The sequence below is a fragment of the Microtus oregoni genome, unplaced genomic scaffold (assembly GCF_018167655.1).
Source record: "Microtus oregoni isolate MIOR12 unplaced genomic scaffold, Mior012 000033F_ref0000390, whole genome shotgun sequence".
Lineage (NCBI taxonomy): Eukaryota > Metazoa > Chordata > Mammalia > Rodentia > Cricetidae > Microtus > Microtus oregoni.
The window spans coordinates 14,129,272-14,153,244 of record NW_024543092.1 but is presented as its reverse complement, the minus strand read 5'-3'; the positions used below and the strand labels follow the sequence as shown (position 1 = coordinate 14,153,244).

The window sequence follows — 23,973 nt, the reverse complement described above, 5'->3', positions numbered from 1 at the left end:
AGGCCAGAGGTTAACTTCAGTATCATTCCTCAGGTCAACATTTAAACAACAACAAAGTTTGTCTTTGAAGAAGGATTCTCTCACTAGCCTGGAATTTCCCAAGTAGGCCAGCCTGGTTGACCTGCTAACCCCAGGAATTGGCCTGCCTCTGCCTTCCCAGCACAGGAATTGCAAGCACACACCACAGTGGCTAGTTTTTGGGGGGTTTTGTTGTTGTTAGCGGTGATGGTCATGGTGGTGGATTTTTGTTTTGTTTGTTTGTTTGACATAAATCCTGGAGATCAAGCTCGGGTCATTACACTTGCATGGTGCCTTTTACCAAGTGAGCCATCTGCCAGCCCCTCCAAAACTTATTATTATTCTGTGTGGAGGACATTCCAAACAGCCGTTTGAATGTCACCGTGAAGCTTGCGGGGAAATCGATTCTACCACTGCATACATATCCTGCCAGAAAAATGTAAACTTCATAAATCTCCCAAGTTCACTTAACCCAAGGCCACAATTCAACAGACAACACTATAGACAACGCAGCAAGCACTGGTGTTGGACAAAAGCAAAATGCAGGCAGTAAAACTTGTTAATAACAGGCTGCCAGGGTCTGACCCAACTGTCTGGTGACAAATCTCCTTGAATCACAGAGAAGAAGCAAGGCCAACGTTTGCAGGGTAGCAAAGGGCAGCTGGCTACTGCCATGCTTTGGGTAACACTCGGCCTCCTTAGAAGGCCAAGAGAGCTGAGGAGGCCGCTTTCCCTCGGATGCCACCTTGTTCTCCAGGTGTGCGAAGACAGTGACTTGGGAGCTGTGGTGATGGAAACAAAGGGAGTGGGGAGTACAGGGAATTCTCCCAAAGTACCCTTGGTCCCACCAGACAGTCACACTGTCTGGGAAAACAACCAAGTGACAGCTGATTACATTCAGGCGCATGTGACAGACGGACAACACTATATCCCAGTCTCGGAAACTCATTCTCCCTTCCCTCTTATCTCCCCCCCCGCCCCCCGCATCTCTCACCTGGGGTTTCACGGAGCCCAGAGCCCGTGATTACAGACATGAAGCTAGGCACTGCTGAAGAAGGAGGGTCTTATGCACGGTAGATAAGCACCCCGCCAGCTGAGTTGTATTCTCAGCCCAAAAGACTCCCGGTAAAATGGATTTTAAGTCCAAAACTCTCAACTAGTTATTTGTAAAGATCCTGGGAAAGAAACCTAGTCAAAAAAAAAAATCTGTAGGAGGAGGATTGGTGCTGCGGGGAGAGGGGACAAGGCATGGCCATTCCAGCAAGAGCTACTATTTATTCTGCTGCATAAACCAGGGTAAAATAAACAGATTATTATTCTGCTGTTAGAGGAGTGAGAGGCTGATCTCAATATCAGGAGACCTAGAAAACACAGTACAAGGGAGGAGAGGGCAAAACAGTTTATAGGCAGGCTACTGAAGAGAACAGATACGACGAGCTACACATGGAGCAACTCTATTCACATGACATAGCTTCCTGGGATGGAAGGGGTTGTGGTCATACAGTTTCATGAAGACACTAGAAAGAAATCACAAAGGGTACACTTCAAAAGTAAATCATCCGGTGTGTGTAACATCATGCTTTTCAAAAGAGGGTCACGAATCAATGCCGAAGATACAGGAGACAAGCTAGGATTCATGGTGCATCTCCTGCAAGGGAACGCTAAAAACAAGGCGCAGGAAATGTGGCCACATTGTTATAGGGTTAGTGAGGGTCACTGTTGTTAGCATCCTGGCACACCTGGCCCTGCCCCCTGGGGACCTAGCAGAGTGAGTGGTCACCCCTGTGTCAAGGCTACATGCAAGGCAGGCTGTCCTTTTAATAGATGAAACTCCGCCTACTTCTTTTTTCTCTTCCTCTTTTTCTCTGCATCTCTTTCTGTCTCTGTCTTTCTCTCTCTCTCTCTCTCTCTCTCTCTCTCTCTCTCTCTCTCTCTCTCCCCTTCCCCCAATAAAACTTCCCAAGTTCTCTAAGTTCTGTCTACATGGCATGAGCTCTCCCTGGCCAAGGTCTCTTGTGCACAGAATCATAACAACTATGAACCATCAAAATGGCAGAAGAAAGGATATTTTGGAGTTATCACTATAAACAATGGGATCTCCAACAATTCACTGCCAAGAGAAATCCCAAACACCACCAGGCAGGTGGTTACTGACTGTCATTGCTAGCTAAGACAGCAAGAACCACCACCTCCGCCCCGCCCTCTGCATCTGCCATACCACCAGGCGGATTATGACTAGGCTTTACATGACATTTTCCATAAAGGAAAAGTTGTGAAAATGCAGACAATTCCCACATGGATGGACAAACAGCGCCATGGTGTCCTCTGGGACTGACTATGACCTTGTCCAAGTTACCAGTGACATCATGTGCCTGTGCCTTGATTTACCCAGCTGTGAGAGTAGGATAATAACATGTCTCTCCGCCACCAGACCGAGCGGGGGATAATTAGAGCTCCTGGGGCCCTGTGATCTTTGCATGGAGACAGCCTGCTATTATCATAGTCTTAACCAACACCTCTCCCAGTCATCGGGACCTGGCACTATTTAAAGAGGTGAAGGGATTTGTAGCAAGACCAAAATACCAATGTTTTGCTTTTTTGACTTTGTAAACTTTTATAAAACATGGGCATTGTGATAGAAGTTAAATTGTTCCTTAAATCCTATTTAATAAATGAACATTAGAGCTGGGGAGGAAAAAGTCCTAACTGGCTTGCCCGTGCCTCATCTGGAGAGAAGGGAACAGGAAATAGAGGGCTGTGTGCACAGTCACAGAAGCTGGAACCAGGAGTCCTTGCTGAGAACCCATAGCCCTTTATAAATGCTGCTGCCACCAATTTAACTCAAACGCATGCTCAAATTTGACCCACCCTGGAGATAGGGAAGCTAATGCCCCTTTCTAGGTGTGGTTTGGGTTTATCTGTGATATGGCAGAAATGGCAGGGCAAACATAAAGAGCAGCTAGTCCAGGTCGCATTGGCTTACTCTGAGGATATCCGCTGGCAGGCGCACGAGGCCAGACCACCTGGTTCTCTGCCACGCACAGTCACAAGCCAGTCTGGAGTCCTCCATGTGGGATGCAGTTCACTGCAGATGTCCTGAGGTCACCTCCCCACTATTTCATGACATTGGGTTGATAAATCTGGAAGGCTTTGCTGACCACCTCTGATAGCCACTCTCATCAAGAATGCCTTAACGTCATGCTGACAGAGTCCTTATAACTGCACTCACCTCTGCTTTCTGAGGTATGCAGACGCACATGGCACACACGCACACACGCACATACAACACACATAATGAAAATTCGATTCTAAAAGGAGTCCTCAAAGCCTTTGCCTGTTTACTCACTGTGGTGATGTAGTGACTGAAGCAGAGGCTGCAGTGCCTCAAACCCCTCATTGTCCCTCCAAGTTCCCGCTGTCAAAGGCTTTCTTGGTCATGGGTAAGTGATGGCAAGAACACACAGAGCAGTTCTGCAAGGCAGCAAACTGACTCCTATGTCAGGCAGATAGGGCGCTCTCAGGGCTCAAAACACAAAGAGCCTGGGCTCTCTCCCCATAGCCTGGAGGCAGCTCCCTTCTTCCTATAGAACACAATCCTAAAACAGAAGCAGGCATAGGTACAGTTTCTATAAACTTCTATTCCCACCAACCTAAAACAAAACAAAACAAAAGAGCCACTTTTCATCCATACCTCATCATGTATACCTGCCAGAAAAGGTGGCCCTCTCCTCTCTAAAGAACACATTCTGACCTCCTGAAGATCAAAACACAACCACGTAGCTAAGGGTTCAGTGGCCAAGCAAAGCTGGTGATGGGCACTCAGGTCAAGAAGCCAACGTTCCTCCTCTGAAGCCCCCTCTGCTCACCATGTTTGTCCAGTAAAAATGGTGAAATTTGGGGCCTGAAGAGGTGGCTCAGCTCATAATGGCTTGCCACACGAGCATGGAGACCTGAGGTCAGGTTTGCCAGGACATATACAGCAATAGGAGCAGCATGGAGGATGTGTGGCTGGGAGCTTGCTGCCCAGCCACCCTTGATGAATCAGCAAGATCCAAATTTAATGAGAGATCCTGCCTCAAAAGACAAGGCAAAGGGTAAGCAAGGAAGGTATCTATCTTAAATGCATATACCCACGTACACAGATGCATGCATACACTACATACACACATGATGGAATTCAATGAACTCTCAAAGAATTGTGCTAAATTCTGCTATAAATATCTGCCCAAAATTCACAGAAGTTTAACATTCTTATTCCTCTACAGAAACATGAAAGTCAGAATTAGATAAACAAATAGCAGCTGGCCGGGGGTGTGCTGGAAGGTTAAGTAGGCTAGGCCAGACAGCAATTAGCTGCTGTTGGGAACCCCAGCTTCCACAGCCAGCACATGGGAGGCCAAGGGCAGGGACCCTACTGCTCCAGAAATAGTGCTGGCATTCTTCTCCCCGTTCTGGGGTCAGTGGGCCAGAGTTCTTGGCAGTAGACACACAAGAGAAATTTCCTAGGTCCATTTCCAACTGAATGAATTCAAAGCTACCACAAAGTCACAAATTGAGATGATCTGAACTGTGCCAAACCTTTTCATAACAAGTCAAAGATGCAATGAACTCAGGAAACTAGACATCAAACTACCACATGAAAGAGAAGAAGATAATAATAAAAATTAGTTGGGTGTGGTGGCAAACACCTATAATTCTAGGATGGGGGGCAGAGAAATACAAGGAGATCAAGTTCAAGGTAGGCCTAGAAAACATAGCAAATTACTGTCATAATAAACATGAACTAACACAAGGATGGGGGGGGTCTATTTTCCTAAAGACACTGGTTTCTCAGTAGATGCTTTGTACTTCTACTGTGGTAGGAAGTCACACGTCTCATTTTACAGACCTAAATGTGTAGATGGAAGTTTCTGTCCCACCTGGTCCCACAGTCATTCAGTCCTAAAGAAACACACAGAGGCTTATATTATTGATAAACTGTTTGACCTATTGTTCAGGCTTATTACTAACTATCTCTTACAACTTAAATTAACCCATAATTCTTAACCATGTCTAGCCATGTAGCTTGGTACCTTTTCCCAGTAAGGCATTCTCATCTTGCTTCCTCTGTATCTAACTTGAGAATTCTATTTCTAGAATTCTCCTAGTCTGGTTGCCCTGCCAATACTTCCTGCCTGGCTATTGGCCAATCAGCATTTTATTAAACTAATACGAGTGACAAATCTTTACAGTGTAGAAGAGAATTATCCCACAGCATAATCTGAAGTTCCTGAATTCAGGATTAAGCACAGGAATTGATTCCCTCAACTTAAAGGCTTAAACCAGAAACCTTCTGAGCCAAAGCATTACATCACAGATTCGACCTCAAGCAATGAACAAAGCCAGTGTTCCCTTCTTAGCTACAAGTATGATTCTCTGCATTCTAAATAAACCCTTGGTATATGTAATAGGCATGGGTATCTTATATATTCAATCAAGTAATCACAGGGTGACTTTGCTTACACGCCTGGCACACTGATGATAAAAGACAGGACAGTGCCCTCCTGCTGTGGGAGGACAGAGTGTCAGCCGGTGTCTCGGTACTGTCACATCATTACTGTCCATGGGGCTGTCCCTGAGATCGAAGGAAGCAATACAACTCTAGACAGTGACTCTCCCCACATCCGCCTCCCACCACAGAATCTCAAGGGTAGGACTATATGTTAAATTTCGTATTTCTGCATTAAACCCAGGGACTGCCACATGAAACCAAACTATCGCACAGCCTGGAGGTGAGACCAGCAAGGGCAGTGGGCCAAGCTCCATCGGGAGCCACGGAATCCACCCCTCCTCTATCGGTAAGCAGTCTTTGACTCGTGGCTCTACATCTCATGGACCTTTATTTCTCTCATCACGTTTATTCTTTGACTCTGACTGTTCTGCCTCCCTAAAACACTCCACATTCGCAGGCCAGCTAGTTAGGGAATGGACATTAACATAACCAAGACAGTGCAGAACGGCAAAACAGAAGGCTAAGGATGCGGCTCAGAATGCTCGCCTAACATTCAGGAAGCCCCGGTTCCATCCCCAGAACCTCAAAACTCCAGCTGTGAACACACCTGTAATCCTTAAAGCAGGAAGCATCCCAGCATGCTCCCCAATATTTACACTTCTCCAGATCAGTGATGTGGGAGTCTGCTGTTTTGTGTTGATTTCATTGGTTAAATAAAGAGACTGCCTTGGCCCTTTAAGAGGACAGAAAATTAAGTAGGCAGAGTAGACTGAACAGAATGCTGGGAGAAAGAAGCTGAGTCAGGGAGTCGCCATGATTCTCCCACTCCAGACAGACACAGGTTAAGATCTTCTCTGGTAAGCCACATTATTAGAAATGGACTAGTCCAGGTGCGAGAAAAGGCTAGATATAATGGGCCAAGCGGTGTTTAAAAGAATACAGTTTCTGTGTAATTATTTCAGGCATAAGCTAGCCATGTGGGCAGCCGGGTGCCAGGGACGCAGCCCGCCGCTCTTAATACTACAGAGTAAATGCTCCTATTACAACAGATCAGGAAGAAAAAGAAACCAAGAACTAAGCCTGGAAGAAAAACTCAAGGCTCAGGGCAGAGCAAGAGAAACTTACCTACTTATTTAACACACACAGTTTCGTAGCTCTTCCTACATATCAGGCACTACTACTACTTTCCAAATACCAGCTTGTTAATTCATAAAAGTCCTAGACCCTTTTAGTGTCTAAAACTAACCAGAGAAGTTAATTGACTTTCCTGGGAGCACACAGTCAGGAAGTGGATGAGCCAAGAATCAGGACTTGGACATAAGCTGCCCAGCTAATATCCTCGCATTTAACTACTGTACCTACAGTTTCAGTGAACTCGGTCATCACTGTTTAGCCTTTCATACTGCTGGAACTGTACAGTATACACTATATCACCAATTGAGAAAACTGATGATATTGTCAATAGCGGAACTGTTGGGGGAGGGGCAACAGGGAGGAGCAGCAATGAAGCAATCTAGAACAGGGATTGGACACAAGAGTCAATGGGGAGAGACTGGCCAGCCCTGAATTGCAGGAATTTATAGAGAGCTGAAAGAAGTAAGCCCACATATGGGCCCACTGAATTTGAATTTCTCATTTGAATAAGAAAAGACCCCTCTAGGCTCCCATGTTTACATTGAGTCTCTAGCTTGTAGTGCTATTTGGAGAGATTCAGGATGTACTGGAGGAAGTATATCCTGGAGGAGGGCTCACCCTCTCTGCTTCCTGCTTGCATTTGAAGACGTCAGTTCCTTCAAATAGCGGAATGAACTAGAAGAAAATTCATCTTCAGGCCGAGGACCAAAGAGGAGCAACGAGGGCAGAAGTGAGCGAGTGACACTGGAAGCAACTGTGGAAAAGCGAGGACTGATTCTTCTTTGTGTGCGAACAGCCACCACGGTTTCTCTTTAAAGGCTTCCGGGAACTACACCATTAGCGACCTGGCTTGCCTGTGAGACCAAGCATGGCATCGTAACACTCAGAGGCCTCTTGAGAGTGGCACAGCCCACAGGTAGCTCTTGGAGACTTTACTCGGACCGTATAGTGTATAGGCATCTGATGTTCAGGGAAATGATACACAATCAGGTTTTGCTAAAGATGCTGGTAAACTTTCTTAGCAATTGTTAACCACTTATATGTATATCCAAGCAGTGAGGCAAAGCCTCATGCCCCTCCAGAGCTCTCATCTCTTCCAGAAGGGAACGTCGGTGAACCCAATCCTGGGAGGGCTTCAGGCAGCAATCACACAGCTGCTCTGATTTCAACATGGAAACTGTCACGTCATCCCCAGAGGAGTTAACAAGAAGACTCGTGATCAGCAAAGTAACAGTTATTGATGATCATTGGCAGTGAAGTTACAGTGGTAGATATTGTGGCAGGTACATTCCAGAGGCCAAGGGGCCAGCAAACATGTCCCATGTCCCCCAAATGGCTAGGGAAGGTCAGGCAGTTCTCAGCTCTTTCCTAGGCTTCCAGAATTCAAGGCATCACAGCCTGGCCCCAGCAGAACTGCCAACGTCTTTCCATGGCCCCCGTCTTTAGCCTCTGCATATATGGTTGAGATTCCATAGGAAACAACTTTACCCACATCTCCCCCAATGCCCACCACCACTTCCAGGCCATAGTAACAGTTGTTTGCATGAAGAAAACCATGGGGGAGTCTAGTGTTTGCAAAAATCTTCATTCACAAACTTTATGCCCGGGAAGAAAGACTTTGCTAAAAGCTGCTGAGATTGCTCAAGGGCCAGCAAACACCAGGAAAAAAAAAAAAAAAAAAAAAAAAAAACTTCATGCATAAATCACAAAACCAGCACTAACAGCATCAGAGCACAAACAGCTTGGAGACGCCCAACTCCTTCAATGGTGTCCTTGTTGGGTCAAAAATAACACTGGCCTCTTTGGGGGGAATTCCAGTGATAAAATTAATTCTCTCTGTAAAAATTCTTTATTAGCATTTCTACTCAGGTCAAATATAGCCTGTGGGCATTTGCTCTCCCTGGAATGGGTAACTATTATGGAAATTCAAATATGTAAGGCAGAAATCAAACAGCCATTCATTCATTCCTGAGGAGTCAAAGGTACTTCGCTCAAACACGGTGGCCCTGTGGCTTCTGCTGTGGGACCAGAGCCATGAGAGCAAGGCTACTCCCAGCGTTAATAGGATCAGTGTGTCCTTGGCAGGGGCAAGGACCAAAAGAGGAAGGCTAACCAAGTGCCAGCGCTTTCGGAGAGTTCTGGAGGATGATAGTAGGCTGGGGCTCAATCCCTAACTGATGGACACCCTGAGATGCCAGCCATATTAATAACTACGTGACACATTATCTCACTGGGTCCTCAGAACCTCGGCTTAGGGGAGCTGGGGAGAGAATGGTTCCACTACTCATTAGAGACCCTCCTCCTGTGGAGCAGAGACCTAGTGGCTCAGAAACGGGCTTGACCTAATTGTCTGCAGGAGATGGAGCCCAGGAGTCTGTCTTTCTTAAACTCAGGGGGTGAGTTTGAGACTCATTTAACCAATCGTCTTAATTATCAAGAAGTCTCAAATACGAGCAGGATACCTCTTCTAGACTAGCCTCCATGTCCTTTGTGATCTCTCTCCACCTCCCCCTGATGTGACCACCCTTCTTTCTGCTATGGCTAGAGGCCAAATAAGAGACCGGTGTAGATGTTTGTACATGTGACTAAAACCAGAAGTAGACCAGAGCCCAGAGCCAGATGCAGCCTGTTCCCAGGGCTTTTCCCTTCAACACCCAGCAGGAAAGGGTCTGCATCCATTCCCTGAGATGGTCAAATATGCCCCCAACAACTGCACACATCTTTCTCCCTACTCCACAGGGGGTTTATCCAGTTTCCCCTTTTTCAAAAGTCAGTCTTATCCTTCAGAAACATCAGTAGGTGGAGACCCAGCCTCTGTAGAATGGACTTGGGGTCTTCCTTCCCTCCCTCCCTCCTTTCTAAGTAGAGTCCCTTCTAGCCATGCCCATGGGTGGGACACGTCTGACTTAACACACTAAAGAGGTTGCTCTGAGGACAGCCCAAAGTTGTCTTAAGATCCCTTCTCCAAAGCTACTTAAATGCTTATTTGTGTAAATTTTAATATCATAATAGGACAACGGGATTGCTTTTCTTCTATTTCACAGAGAGATAAATCGAAGTAAGGGTTTTTTTTTGGTATTATTGTTATTTAATTTGAAACAAGGTCTTGCTATATATTCCACCCTGTGGCTCAGTTCCAGTGGTCACCTGAAGGCGGCCGTGGATACATCTCAAAACCGCCTCTGCAACGGATTGGAAGGGAGTTAGCACCCTCTGTGACTCAACCTACTACCCACATCCTACCCCTAAGAGTACCCAGTCCTCAAACTCAGGTCTGACTCGGGACCTGGGTGACTGTCCCCACACCCCCGTCTTAGCACACCCATAAGTAAGCTCCCCTTACACATAGGACGTGATGTTCAAATGAGAAACTAGCTCTGTTTTTTTCTCAATTTCTTACCTGCTCACCCCAGATTTTATTCCTACCCTTAACCTTCAAAGTTCCTAAGAACTCAATTTCCCTCAAGCAACACCACTATCTCAAAAATGAAAAAGAAAAGAAAAATTCCATTTTGTAGAGTATATGAAAAAGCAGTCCACTATGGTGCATAGGCGCATGGCCATGGAATAGTCACCTGGAGCTCACAAAAAAAAGGGGGGATAAACCCTAAATCCTGGGGCCCAGGAGGCTGTGCTCTGTCTGAGAAAGGGGTTAAATCTTGACACACTCTAGTCTAGCTGGAGGGGAAGCCCCATGCAGGGAAGGTGCCAGCAGATATCTGTACTGCCCCAGGAAGGTGGGCACTGCCAGAAGAAAAGAGAAGAGGAGAGGAGAGGAGAGGAGAGGAGAGGAGAGGAGAGGAGAGAAAGAAGTCTGCACACATCTTTTGCTATTTTGTAGAGGTTTATTCCCAGAATAGGAAAGATAATACAGGCCGCAGTACCTTCTGGTTATGATAAAACACAGAGGAAGAGCAGGTAGGGAGTGTTCCTTAAAAATAATCAATCCAACAACGGACACATAACACAGGCCATTCAGGGTCAGAATAGCAGCCTAGGGTAAGCTGAATGATGGTCCCTTTAATTAGCTCTATCATAATTTCTGTTTCATGACACCCGCTTTTCTAAGCCAACAGTCAACCTCATGATATTGTAGATGGGAACAGCATCCTAGAAGAGGAAGAGAAAGCACGAGATACCTTGTTGAATCTTACAATCTGATGCTTAATTCCAAAGATGACCTCACAAGCCTGCCCTATTATTAAATTCCTTCCTAATGGCCTCTCTTTTGCTTTTCACACTCATTCTTGATCAGCACGCAGAGATCTCTATTGCAAATCCATTAGCAATGCAGGACAGTGTGGAAAAATTGCTCAGGTGTTCCCAAGATCAAAAGCCACCTTATGCTTCTAGGGAAGCTGGCCTGGACGCTCCATGACAACAGAGGGAAGCGGCAGGTAGTCAGCTAGGGCCTCTGATTCTAAGAGAACAGGCAAGAGAGGTGGAAACAGCAAATTCAGAACATCTGCTTCACGTGGTTCCCCATACGGGTATTTCACGTGGGAGGAATTATACTGGCAGACGCTTCAGTCATGGAGCTTCGCAAAGTTCTCAAATCAGCCCGTGAACTACAGAGTTTGCTGCTTCTGAGAGACCAGTCCTCCTGATAGAAACAAACAAACAACAACAAAAAAAACCTGCACCTTGTTCCAGGACCCAAACAGAACAATGCAAATGGATTCATTCACCTTACATTCCACTGACTGAAATCATAGTATCCCGAGTCTGTGGTTTATGCAGGCTCATGCCTGCCGTCAGTTACAGGCAATGTCAAGGCCGAATACAGTGAAAGGTTTTTGAAAGAGCCTGTGGTTTTAAAAACTATTTTGTGCAAGAAAAAAAAGTAGTTACTTTGAATTTTTCTGAAGGTGTTCTAATTGCTAAAATGCATGGACTCCTGGTAAATCTCTCCCAGTTTGCACCTGTCTTCTTGTCCTAGTGAACGAGGAAGCAATCTTTGAGTAGTATTTTCTACAATCTGGACTTGCAATCAAGGCGCCAACAAGTCAAGATGGAGACGGAACACAGCCTTACCGTTTGTGGAGGTTTTTTTAAAGTTATCCAGGAATTCCTCCAGCAGCTGGGACTGGTTGGGAGAGGGTGGCTGACCTCTCCAGTCCCTGGAGCACAGGTCACTGTCTGACCAGGATGTGCACAGGGTTGTCTTCTTGTCCATGGGCCGGGCGATCAGGGTAAGTCCGACGCTCTTCTCAGAAAACAGGGCCTCCATCTGCTTGATGTCAAGGTCAGACACAGCTTCCCCGTTTAAGGTCATAATCTCATTGCCCTTTCTCAGTCCTGAGAACCAGAAGGGAGAAACAGGAAGAAAGAGGAGAAGGGAGATTACAGAGATGCATCTTAAAGATGAAAGCAAGCTGCAAGTGCCAGCCACTAGCCAGGTGGAAAACGCAGCCTTACACACAAGTTTAAGCTAAAGCTCAGCTCTGAGCTGGTGTTAGGCAGCTGTTTTTAATACAGTCTGGGGAACAGCTTATCAAGTGTTTTTTCTGGGTCTCTGTCTCACACATTCCCTCCTTCCCTCTATCTGGACATCTTTATGAATACTCTATTTATAGACACACACACACCTGTATGAATATTCTCGTTACACACACACCTATATGAATACTCTCTTTATACACAAATACTTTATATATACATATATGACTTTTCAAGTAAATTCTTTCTCAAGAACTCGCACGTACACATCTGTATGAATACTTTCTTTATATACATACATACACATCTGTATGAATACTCTTTACACACACCTGTATGAATACTCTTTATACACATACAATACTTTATATATACATATATAAATTTTCAAGTAAATTCTTTCCCAAGAACTCCCACATACACATCTGTATGATACTGCCTTTATACACACATCTGTATGAATACTCTTTCTTTACACACACACATACTTTATATATGTACATATGCATTTTCAAGAAAATTCTGTCTCAAAACCTCCAGGATGAATCCTCCTCATCTGGCAAAACAGCAAAACAAGCCCATGGGGCAGATGCATCTCACAGTTAGAAACTCAGAGCGCGCACACACAGCACCGCACAGACCTCCTCCGTATGCCAGACTGTCGGGGAGAACATCGCTGATAAATATCCGGCTGAGATGCTGGTGCTCGTCCACCTGAGCTGTGACTGCAAACCCTGGGGAGGGAGAAAAGAGAAGAGCGAGTGTGAGTTGGCCTCCTTTTATCTCCCCAGCCTACGCAGAGGTGGATCTGTAAACATCCATTCCTGTCAACGCGGCATTGCTGAGAAGTCAGGTTAGCACCATTTTGAAAGTGCTATTATTTAGTAAGAGTGGGGGGGGGGGGAGAGGAACCCCACCCAGACTGGAGGATTTAGACACAGGAGTGTGCAACCTTAATCAACAGTTGCGTCTGTCCACGGCAGCACGTTCCTAACAGCCAGCTCCTGGGAACAGCCCGTCTGGCAAATGAGGAGACTAAGGACAGACAGAATGTGATGTATACAGGTGGTAGGACATTACTCAGCCTCAAAAAGAACCCTGAAGACATTGATGCCAAGTGAAAGAAGTTGGGCACAAATAGACAAACATCAAAGGGTTCCCAAATTCGTAAGGACGAAGGGTAAAATGTGTGCTTATCAAGAGCAGGGGAAGGAGAGGAGAAAGCTGGCCGCCTAGGGACACAAAACTTTAGCTCTGTCACATGAGAGATCTGGAGACGGATGGTGAGGGTGACTCGTGGACACAACGGACTTGTCACCATGGATAAAGGGTGCAGATAATCTTTGTTACTTCTACCGCACCTCAGTGCTTTTTTATAAAGTTAAGACGAAAAGTTACTCTTACTGAAATGAAATGTAATGAGGTGTTTCAAGGAGGTTAAAGACTGGGGATGGGTAATGAGACAACATAGCATGTGCTGCACAAGCATAAGGATCAGAGTTCGAATCCCCGGAATCCACGGAAAATGCCAGGTACACAGCACAGGCACCAGTAACCCAACATTCCTTCAGGAGGTTGAGATTGAATAACGCCTGGAAACTCGCAGGCCGGTTAGCCTGGCCCAATGCAGTGGAAAAACAACAAAGAAATCCTGTCTCAAAAACATATACTCAAGGATATAATTCAAGGTTGTCCGCTGTCCTCCACATTTGTGCCCTGGCATATACATACCTGGATATCTTCCCTCCCTCCCTCCCTCCCTCCCTTTCTCCGCTCTCTCTCCCCCCCCTTCTCTCTCTCACATGCACACGCACATGTATGTACATACACACAGAAAGAGAAGGTGAAGAAACTGCCTGAATGGAGCCAGTGCTTTATGTAGATGTGACATGCAAAACCCAGTACATGTCCTGCTTGGAACGATGTCTCCTCAGACACTGCCTCCACTGCCACAGGGGAGACTAGACTTCCACATTTGGGTCCCCCAATGCTATTAGCTCCTGGAGGTTAGGGGAAAATGTCCTCTTTCCCCCATGTCTTCTCTAAGCCTCAAGCAAAGCCTGATCAGCCATGGCAAAAGAATCTGTGACTAAACTAAATTCAGATGGGAAACAGACATGGCGGCCATGGGAAGCAGACATGATAACCATGGGAAGCAGACGTGATAACCTTGGGAAGCAGACGTGATAACCATGGGAAGCAGACGTGATAACCATGGGAAGCAGACATGATAACCATGGAGAGCAGACATGATAACCATGGGAAGTAGACATGGCGGCCATGGGAAGTAGACATGGCGGCCATGGGAAGCAGACATGATAACCATGGGAAGCAGACATGATAACCATGGGAAGCAGACGTGATAACCATGGGAAGCAGACATGGCAGCCATGGGAAGCAGACATGATAACCAATGGGAAGCAGACGTGATAACCATGGGAAGTAGACATGGCGGCCATGGGAAGCAGACATGATAACCATGGGAAGCAGACGTGATAACCATGGGAAGTAGACATGGCGGCCATGGGAAGCAGACATGATAACCATGGGAAGCAGACATGATAACCCATGGGAAGCAGACATGATAACCATGGGAAGCAGACATGATAACCATGGGAAGCAGACATGATAACCCATGGGAAGCAGACATGATAACCATGGGAAGCAGAGCAAATGCCAAGAGGAGTAGACAAAAGGCAAAGAGAGTTTCCAAGCGAAACCAACTTATAACCTACCAACACAAGCCTATGGTGGACACAGTGGTTCCCAGCATTTGAGAGGCTAAGAGTTTTGAGGATATTCTGGGGTCCCAGGCTAGTGTGGGCTACAAAGTGAGACGTTGTCTCAAAACAAACCAACACAGCTGATCATAGAATTAAGAACAATCCAAAAGAATGGAATTTTCACATATTATAATTTTGCATATTAGCAACTTGAATTATTTTAAAGCAGGTATCTAGGCTGCAACAATGTTTTTGTCATGAGAAAACAGCCTCTGTGGAGGCGTTCACCAGCCTTCACCTGATTGCTGACTTCTGGTAAAGGCAATAAAAGGCTGAGGCGCTCTCTGAGACTTCAGCAAACTCTACAGAGACCTTAGAGCTGGGTTTCAATAAAGACCAGGAAAACAGTTAAACACCAACTCTGACCTTTCATTGTTAAATTCAGGTCAAAGGGAGATAAACAGATTGGGCTTATTCCAGTTAGATCAGCCATGTGTTCTTGAAGGGCAGGTAAGATTTCTATCCTGGCGAAAGGGTGGGGAAAATATGAAAAGAAGTTTTGTGGGGCTGAAGAGATGACTCAGTGGTTAAGAGCACTTGCTGCTCCTAGCATGCAAGTTGGGCCACTCACAACTGCTTGTAATTCCAAACATAAGGGAATCACACGCCCTCTTCTGGCCTCTTCAGGCACTGCAGACAAGTATGACAGACAAGACAAAAATCAACAGATGGATCAAAGAAGCTTTGTCTGACCCGTGGGTGAACCTCAGACTAGTTCCCAGCACAGTTTAATTCCTTGTGTTGGCACTACCACCAGCGAGTCACATTCCTTACCATCTCTGATATTATTTCCTGTAACTTCCTGGTATATTGATACATACCAGCCCATCCGGCTAAAATCAATAAATAATAACAGAGAGAGAGAGAGAGAGAGAGAGAGAGAGAGAGAAAGGGGCTAAAGACGGGATGAGCAGCAGGCTCCCAGGGCCAGGAGAGAGCTCAGGACACTCACCGAAGTCAGTCACGTTCCCAGTCTTGGTTAGCTGCACGTCATACACATTGAGAGGGAAAACTTCAATTTCGTCATAAACCTAGGGAAGGTGAAAGCAACAGAGCCAACAGATTTAACGTCACACAACCTCGCAGCATTGTGTTGAGACAGTTTTCCCAGGAAGATTACTGCACTGCTTACGTGAGAGCTCTTTACAAAGCAAACACCAAATGTGAAGTTTGCCCCCAAATTACAGCCTTCAAAACTAAGAGCACACAGAGACCTAGGGAATGCGCTGAGCTGGCAGACAGCTCACCTATCATGTGCAAAGCCTCGGTTGGGTGTGAACCCAAGCATCACACACACGCTAGGTGTGGCAGCACACATCTGTATTCCAGGTACTCCCGAGGTCGAGGCAGGAGGGTCAGAACCTAAAGATCATGGAACCAAACTAGGTTCTCTGAATGTGCGTGACAGTTATGTAGCTTAATTTATTGGGGGGGGGGGGGGCGCTAGCACTGGGACCAGGACTTATCCTGGATGCATGAACTGGCTTTTTGGAGCCCATTCCCTATGGTAGGATACTTTGCTCAGCCTTGATACAGGGAGAGAAGCTTGGTCCTGCCTTAACTTGGTATGCCAGACTTTGTTGATTCCCCAAGGGAGGCTTTACTCTCTCTGAGGGGTGCATGGGGGTAGGATACGGGGCAGGTGTGTGGGGGAATGGGGGAATGGGAGGGAGATGGAACTGGGGTTGGTATGTAAAATAAAATAAAAAAATCTCGAGATCATCCTCAGCTCCACACGGAGTTTGAGGCCAGCCTGGGCTGTGAGGTCAGATGCAGACGCGGTCAGACAGTCCCTCCCAACCTCCAACCCTCCACTTGCCTGCTCCTGCATGTATTCACACAGTGCGGGCACATGCCACTCGACACTTCCACCCACCACTTTTCGAAGCTGCAGGCCGTAGTGAGTGGGCTCCAACTGTCTCATCTGCAAGAAAACGATTGGTTACTCAGAGTCTAATTGCTCTGTCCTAAAATCACCCGTGTTCAAGAGGCTCACAACCGACCACTGACAAAAATCTCAAAAAGAAACTGGAACTATGGAAAAACTCAAATTTAAATGTGCAAACAAGAAGAAGAAGGGTCGAAGTTCACTGTGAAGGTTTCCTCTAAATACCGTCACCACAAAGGGTAAGGTTCACCACTAGGAAGTTGAGGAACCGCATTTCATTACACCACCATCTCCCGTCAGATCGGCTAGCTCTTCCTCCTGTCAGTCGCTACCTTTAAATTGTTTCTCATGAAAGAACAGAGATTTGCAAGATGGGTTTAGGTTCTATGGGCTTCAGAATTTCACACTTCAGAGTATTTTCAAAATGAAAATGTAGAAGTTCAAATATTTCCTCCTCTCTCTCTCTCTCTCTCTCTCTCTCCTCTCCCACTCCCTCTCTCTTTCTCTCTCTGGGTGTGTGAAACACGCATGCATGCACCCCCTCCTCCATCCTTCACTTCCATCTTTTCTTTCAGTTTCAACAGCAAAGCATTGACCTCAGGCCTGTGCCCCAGACAGGATTAGCTGACCTCCTGCCCCTGACACCTCATAACACTCAGAGAATGTGTCACTGTGTCCATTTTTATCACCCAGACAGATTAATATCCAGGCTTTTCTGAAGAAAAGGCTTACACACTGGGGGGAGGAGCAGTTGAGATCATAAACACACGATTGCATACACAAGTATACGGGACGCTAAACCTTCAATGCCAAGCATAAGAGAGAAATAAAAGAAATAAAATACTCTTCATGCCTATCATGAATGTCAGCAAACTCTGTATGCCTCTTCACCATGTATGTATTCCCATGTACTCCTGTCCCTTAAGTCTTTCAGCTCTACTGCGACACCTGGTGGTCTAAAGGCATCAGACCTGCCAGCGCGGAGTGGATTGATCTACTTCCTCTTCACACTGGGAATAAAGTCCAGTTGGAAGAATGATTCACCATCATCTCCTAAGTGCCCAAGGAGCGACTGTGAACGGCACTGAGTGACATACTTAATAGTACACAAAACACTTCATTGCTAAGCCATATGAGCAGAAACGGATGTCACAGCAACTTTAGGGATAGACTACATATGTCTGTGGGCAGAATTAACTCACTAGAAAATGTTAATATGTTCCCCCATGTAGAAAGTTGGGTCTTAAGCTCCCCTCAAAACCAGAAGCCAGGAGTGCATCACTGATCCTCTCTATTGAGCAGTATATATTTCTACAGCAAAACCCATCACCTTGCACGCCAACATCAGCACATCCTCCACTCTGTGCTCGGGCTTGATGACCACAGTGACTCCGTCATGGTCCTGGAAGTGAACATACGTCTGGATCTCCCATGTGCTGTCTCGGAGAGCGCTGTCTACCGTGGAGCCATACAGATGCAGATCATGGACCTGTGTCAGGTGAGAAAGCGTAGGTCAGGTAAGAAAAACAGCAGCTACACGGGGAAGAGTGCTGCCTTCATGTAAGTAGTTGTTGACATAAGCTTTGCACACGCTGCATACACTGGCCTCTCACTGCTCTGGGGCGGCCTTTGGCTCTTCCTCTCTCTATGCCGATGGAGCCGAAGCCCAGGAACAGAGGCTCCTTCTACTCTGACACGGGGGCAGTTCAGAACAGCTCGGTCTCACCGCTATAGAGTCCTGGTGGAGAAGGGCCACGGGGAACCGTGCATCTAATCCTCAGTCCCTTTCCAGCTTCCCAAAGTTCTCATCCACAGGGATGGGCATGCCTAACTGTACCCCAGCCCAGGTTGAAACTCAACTCTCTGGAAATGTGGTCCTTCATTCTTCCATTTAGACTTTTTAAATCTAACATCTAGTACAGAGCGCCTCTTCTCTCTGTCTCCCTGCTATGTCAGACGTGGCCATTTGTCAGGGAATCATCCCCAAACATACCACCTGACTCAGGACTCTCCCAGGATATTTTCCTACATTTCCCCGTCGCAGCCCGTTACTTCATGTGAGCCACCACTGCTCAGATAGATGACCCGCATGGCAATGATGCACGCAGCCACTCCAGTATTTCCTCGAGCTAGATCTCTGCAGGAACACTACGGTGAACCAAACTCCAGTGCTGCTACTTGACCAGGCAATAGTTACCCGGTGGAGGAATGTTTAATTTAAATGGGTGTGTTGGCATAAGCCTTTAACCCCAGCAGAGAACGGGAGACCTCTGAGACCAGAGCTCAGCCTGAGCCTCATCGACGAAGTGAGACGGTATCTCAAAACAAACAATAAAATTTGATTTGCTAAGCCTCAGTTTGCCACTTTGCAAGAGGAAGCATTGTTCTCATTACTGATATTTATAAATTAACACTAGCTTTTATGAGCAAGGGAGCCCACGTGCATGAAGATGTCTTATGGGAGAAGCGTGACATACTGAATGGGGCTCCCTCATTGCTTTGTAAGACTCAGACCTACAGCATTCATACGGATGGGCTATTTTACTGCTAATGCCATGCACGTCTTTAAACACACACCGTGCAAAGCCAAACTCAATATAATAAGGACATTCCAAAGGACAGGCCTGGCCAGAAAAAAGGAAGAATCCACCTTTCTGTGCTGTCTGTTTGGAAACGTGATGCTCAGTTCTGAAGTGCTATAACTGCATCTGCCACCGATCTGTCAACGCCAGCACATTTTCCTAGAAGGATGATCACAGCTGGAACTGAAGTCGCCCTTCCCGCCCCCCCCCCCCCCCCACACACACACACACGCCAAGGAGAAAAGACAAAAGCAGAGGCCTTGAGCCCCGGATTCCAGGTGGGCACTGGGACACTCTCTGCTAAGAGGGTCTGTCACGTGGGTGAGGGTTTTCTCTGGCTCACTGTCCCAGGCAGTTCTGTCTCTAGGGCAGTGGTTCCACTCAGGGGCCCAGGAAGAGCAGGGGTTGCCCCTATCGGCACAGGCTCCACTCTTGAACAATGCTCATTGAAAAATAAAACTGAAGGCCCAGCAGAGGTCACTGTGGAGTAAGAAACTGAAAAGAAACAACAGAAATCGCTACAGGGCACTTCATGCTGTCCTTCAAGAAGAGGACAGGAGGGATAGGGGGCCAGGGACTCGGAGAGGTTCACCTCCGTGCCATACCATGAGGGAGATCCCTTCACATAAGATAAAATCCTAATTCACTCGCAGACACACTCTCAGGTGGGCACCGTCATGACCCCTACTTACCCGGTAAGAAAAATGGGTGCAGATGTTCTAAAATGCTTTCTTAAGCTTACGCAAGCAGTACCTGCAGTACAGAAGGGCTCTGACCCCCAAAGTCTGGATATGAGTCAAGCCCCCCGCTATGACACAGTGTGGTCATGGAAGCCTGCCAGCTAACTTCTCACCACAGTGGACATGACCGAACGGTCCAGATTTGCTACCTAATTCTACTGTGTAAACTGTGCCCTAGTTGAACAAACTGTCTCCAGGGGCCTTCTCATAAAAAGTAAGACACTCCCCTGCCTCTGCATTTCTGATCATTTCAATTGCTTCCCTCTGTTGTTCTGTGCCCCCTGGCTCTAATGTTGGAATCACTCGTTAGGGGAACCCGCGACACTAAGTTCTTGACATAGCAGACCCCAGCTCACGTCAAGCTTAGCTTTGGGTTCACCCATTTTGAGGGGTGAGGTCATTGATAGTACGGTTGCCTCATCCACAGGCTCTTCTAGCCCTTAACGTGCTGTCTCATGCCCAGAATATACTCAGCCCCTGGATGATGAGAGATGGGCACCACTAGAGACTCACACCCGACCCATGGGGACGGTCAAGGCTTGACACCTGCGTTTGAGTCAGATTTGCTTTTTGAGTGTCAGGTTCTTAATAGCCCCGAATTTCAGGAAGACAAATTACCACCTCGCTAAAAGAAGACAAGTCTTGAGAGAAGAAACGTGAGAGAATAAAGGGAGGGATGAGAGAAGGGACAACAGAAACAACCCCTCTGTGTTCCACTAACCACAGCGTTGAGCCTGTATGTACATGGAGGAGTCCTTTCCTATGTCCACACTGTTCACAGAAGACGCCTAGCAAAGCCAAGGCCATCAGGGAGAGAGAGCCTCCCAAAAGACCTCCCACAATGACGAACTAGATGTGCTTCTTGCTGTACGCCCCCCCACACACACATGTTCGAACATGCACACATGTATTAAATATGGGAAAGGAGAAACCTGGTTATTCAACAGAATCAAAGAATGTGGAATTAATTAATTAGAACCAGGAAAAAAAATGTCTACTTGGTGAATACAGATCTTCTAAGTTATTTTAAGCTTTGCCCTTTCCGAGAGAAAGCTTGTGTTGATTTCCTCAGGAAGGGCCAAGCTGAAAACATACGCACTTTGGTTTCAAAGAGTCAGATAAAACATTCTCCTACATCCTTTCCATTAAAGAGACAGAAAACCCTAAAACTAAACACACGCGCAAACGAGACATCCGGGCATTCCTTCCCGCACACCCTTCTCAAAGGGTGCTCCAGAGTCCTAGCTTGGCTAGCTGCAGCAAAAGGGCAGTCTCACCCTCTGGCTCTCTTCTGCTCTACTTCCTCCCCCAGCCAGAAGATATTCCCGAAGTCCTGCTCAAGGTTCTCAGTCCCAGGAGAACACCTGGCGGAGGAAAGATTTTTGTCTTGCTAGCCTCAGGCAGCCTGGTAACCTGCTGCCTCCATGCCTCCCTCGCCTTAAAGGGGACTACCACAAGTACTGGCTTCAGGAGGCCACACCAGGAGGAATGGCATGAGACGCTCTGCAAACCTTCTGCATTCAGCTCGGCCATACCCGCATGGGACAACCACTGCCCAGAACTGCGTGAGAATTATTCCTTGTTCCAAAACCTTGAGGAGCCTCAAGTGGGGTGTAACGTTGTCTTGTTACAGCCCAACTCCTGCTGGCCACTTAGGAACTGGAGGCCCAGCCATAAAATGCTACCTTAGCATTGGCAAGTCGAGCTAGCTCTTCTGGTAGGTAGGGCAACCGCTACAGAAATTATCATTATCATTATTATTATTATTATCTAATGGCCCTGAAACCACATGTCAAATCACTTCTACTCAGTATGTGTCGTGGAGAGAGAATGGCAACCCTGTGCATTCTCGTGGCAGATGCTTTTGGATCAAATGGCTTGTAATTACCGCTTTAATCACTGAAGGGACATGAGTAGCAAAATCACAGTGTCTGTCTGTCATAAGTGGGCCCACACCACCCCAGTCCCTGATCAAAGGAGAGGTCTATTAGCAAGTGAGATGAAGGGACGGCACAAAAGAAATGATCCGCTCTGGCTTTTCTTGACAACTCCATAGCAAGGATGATGCGGTGTTTACTTCCTTCTTGGGCAGATGGCCAGACAGCAGTGGTTGGAGAGGGAGGACAAAGGCCTGACTGGCCAGCTATGTGCATGCAGAGACAGACAGAGACATTCTCTATGGGTGCACACGTACATGTGCTGTAGAAGGGTACAGACTAGCGTTCTATTTGAACAGACTGTGCTGTGGTAAACAGTTGGCTGCTTCATTCACATTTTCCATTTGAGACACTAACATCCCGGTGCTCCCTCCCCGCCCCCCCCCCCCCCGCCCCAACCGCCCCGTCTGCAGCTAGTACCCAACGTGACAATACTCCTATTCACTCACTGCCACATAAAGTCAGGACACCCCCCTGGACAGTTTTCCAGGCTCAGAGGCCAAGGCCAGGGGCTGCCACGGCGGCTGTGTCTTTCTGGGGCAGCTGCCACCCTAACTCAGTGGGAGATTTGTTGACATCTCCGTAACAAACACCTCCCTGGCAAACACTGTCTGAGACTCATCATTACTCATCAAGAGGCCTCTGAAAAGCTCTCATTTGGGGCGAGCCAAGGTGTCCTTTCAAAAATGCTCCAAGGAGGCTGGCTTTCCTCCAGCGCTAACAGACTCCCAATTAGGGTGACTCACTGCTAGACCCTTATAGGATGTACCAATTATGGTGGGATATTTTAAAAGGATTGCGGCTCCTCCCTCACAACGGCCTTTCTGTGCGATGCCAGTGCACATAATGTACTTACTGTATAAAAGCAGACGGTTTGTGTGCCGCAAACATTCTCTGTGATTAGTGCAAGACAACTACCGAATAATAATTGTAATTATCCAAACAGCTACAGGCAGGATTTTAAGCCAAAGAGGTATTTAAAAAAAAGAAAAAGTCCCCCACCACCACCACCTTAGTTCAAGCTACAGTTCTATTTGAACCTGGCTACCTGTTTTCTGTGACACAGGACAGAAAAATGCACCGCTGAAACATCCAGCACACGAATGGAAAGTGTCCTGGGTCCCTACACAGGATTTCGGCTGGAGAGATGCTCAGGAGAGGGGCCTCTAATAGCCTGGTATATGTGTAAACCTGAACCCAATTTAAATAGGCACAGGCCTTCACCATCAGTGACCATGTTAGCAACATTTCCTCTCAAAGTCTGCAGAGAGTCTCGATAATGCTTTGATGATCTCACTCCTAAAACTTGTAAAATAAGAACTTTCTATTGTTACATAATATTAAAGGAGATACAATCTTAAAACACTGGGTTTTGATCACGGATCCAACAGTTCTCAACCAGTAAAAGACTACAGCTAATACAAACAATTAAGCAACCAATGTTAAGAGAGTCTCGTAATGTTGGCATGAGCTATGGGCTTAGAATACACAGGAACACTTACACTACACAAACCACGAACCTACAAAAAGCTCTTCTTCAAGACACTACACAAGGACACGCACTTACATGTGTGCATGCGCATACACACACAAATGTGACTTGATAAGGCAGGGCACAGAAAGAACTGAAATCTCGGTAACACACAAACCATATGATTAAGTCAAGCTTCTTGATGACAGCATAATCTCGCAGGAATTTTGAATCAGGTCCGCAAGTATACAGAAACCACGGGGGCACAGGAAATGGACAGAATCCATTATCAAACGACTGCCACTTTTATAGCATCCTTTATAGAAAAGAAGGTTCGGATGCGGTTTCAGTGCCTCCTTATGGTTTGTGAGCTTTAGCAAAAGGATCACACAAGGCAGGAACGTCCCCATCCAAGCCGCCCCATCCCCATAGCCTGCTCTTGGCAGCCATGGTCCTGGCAGGTTGCCGGTGAGAGGAAACAGGACTCCAG

At 46.7% G+C, this 23,973-nt stretch overlaps 1 protein-coding gene across 2 annotated transcripts in view; it reads right to left on the bottom strand.

The window, feature by feature from the left end:
• The window catches only part of Tiam2 (TIAM Rac1 associated GEF 2), a 129,712-nt gene that overhangs the window by 55,076 nt on the left and 50,663 nt on the right, over positions 1 to 23,973 (bottom strand). For both annotated transcript variants that reach the window (XM_041680056.1, XM_041680057.1), the window contains 5 exons: positions 18,084 to 18,242; positions 16,685 to 16,789; positions 15,818 to 15,896; positions 12,724 to 12,816; positions 11,678 to 11,941 (listed from right to left, as the gene is read on the bottom strand). In XM_041680056.1, coding sequence (XP_041535990.1) covers positions 11,678 to 11,941; positions 12,724 to 12,816; positions 15,818 to 15,896; positions 16,685 to 16,789; positions 18,084 to 18,242 — 700 coding nt within the window. The remainder of the gene's footprint in view (positions 1 to 11,677; positions 11,942 to 12,723; positions 12,817 to 15,817; positions 15,897 to 16,684; positions 16,790 to 18,083; positions 18,243 to 23,973) is intronic.